This window comes from Laccaria bicolor, genomic scaffold (assembly GCF_000143565.1).
Source record: "Laccaria bicolor S238N-H82 LACBIscaffold_44 genomic scaffold, whole genome shotgun sequence".
NCBI classification, from domain to species: Eukaryota; Fungi; Basidiomycota; class Agaricomycetes; order Agaricales; family Hydnangiaceae; genus Laccaria; species Laccaria bicolor.
Window position 1 is genome coordinate 215,439 of NW_001889915.1, and position 1,164 is coordinate 216,602.

The 1,164-nt window shown below is 35.7% G+C and overlaps 1 protein-coding gene across 1 annotated transcript in view; it reads right to left on the reverse strand.

Moving 5' to 3' along the window:
• The window catches only part of LACBIDRAFT_332772 (uncharacterized protein), a gene marked incomplete at both ends in the record, with an annotated part of 1,517 nt that extends 629 nt beyond the window's left edge, over positions 1 to 888 (reverse strand). The window contains 11 exons of the mRNA XM_001887361.1: positions 5 to 26; positions 87 to 148; positions 187 to 208; positions 339 to 360; positions 430 to 452; positions 491 to 512; positions 612 to 634; positions 734 to 742; positions 765 to 786; positions 826 to 847; positions 880 to 888. Of these exons, the coding sequence (XP_001887396.1) occupies positions 5 to 26; positions 87 to 148; positions 187 to 208; positions 339 to 360; positions 430 to 452; positions 491 to 512; positions 612 to 634; positions 734 to 742; positions 765 to 786; positions 826 to 847; positions 880 to 888 (258 nt within the window). The remainder of the gene's footprint in view (positions 1 to 4; positions 27 to 86; positions 149 to 186; positions 209 to 338; positions 361 to 429; positions 453 to 490; positions 513 to 611; positions 635 to 733; positions 743 to 764; positions 787 to 825; positions 848 to 879) is intronic.
• Between the last annotated feature and the right edge of the window lie 276 nt (positions 889 to 1,164).

Here is a 1,164-nt window from a genome sequence, read left to right on the forward strand (position 1 = left end):
AAACATTGTAGTGAAAAATGCGGACACTACAAACATTTGTAGTCTAAAATGCATACACTACAAACATTGTAATGAAAAAAGCGCACACTACAAACATTGTAATGAAAAGGGCAAAGACTACAAACATTTGTAGTCTAAAAAGCGCACACTACAAACATTGTAATGAAAAAAGCGGACACTACAAACATTGTAGTGAAAGAAGCGGACACTACAAACATTTCTAGTCTAAAAAGCGGACACTACAAACATTGTAATGAAAAAAGCGGACACTACAAACATTGTAATAAAAAGGGCAAAGACTACAAACATTTGTAGTCCAAAAAGCGGACACTACAAACATTGTAGTGAAAAATGCGGACACTACAAACATTTCTAGTCTAAAAAGCGGACACTACAAACATTGTAATGAAAAAAGCGGACACTACAAACCTTTGTAGTCTAAAAAGCGCACACTACAAACATTGTAATGAAAAAAGCGGACACTACAAACATTGTAGTGAAAGAAGCGGACACTACAAACATTTCTAGTCTAAAAAGCGGACACTACAAACATTGTAATGAAAAAAGCGCACACTACAAACATTGTAATGAAAAGGGCAAAGACTACAAACATTTGTAGTCCAAAAAGCGGACACTACAAACATTGTAGTGAAAAATGCGGACACTACAAACATTTCTAGTCTAAAAAGCGGACACTACAAACATTGTAATGAAAAAAGCGGACACTACAAACCTTTGTAGTCTAAAAAGCGCACACTACAAACATTGTAATGAAAAAAGCGGACACTACAAACATTTATAGTCTAAAAAGCGCACACTACAAACATTGTAATGAAAAAATCGGACACTACAAACATTTGTAGTCTAAAAAGCACACACTACAAACATTGTAATGAAAAAAGCGGACACTACAAACTTTTGTAGTCTAAAAAGCGGACACTACAAATATTTGTTGTCCAAAAAGCGGACACTACAAACTTTTGTAGTGAAAAAGCGGACAGTACAAACCAAACTGATATTATGTAATGACTTTCCCAATTAGGAAATATGCGAACATCGTCATAAACAATGACAACACTAAGCTAGCCACTAACTCCAGTGGCCCAAAGAGTGTGGGAAACAGTTCCCAACCTAAATGTGCACTGTGCCTGACATTATGTGTGG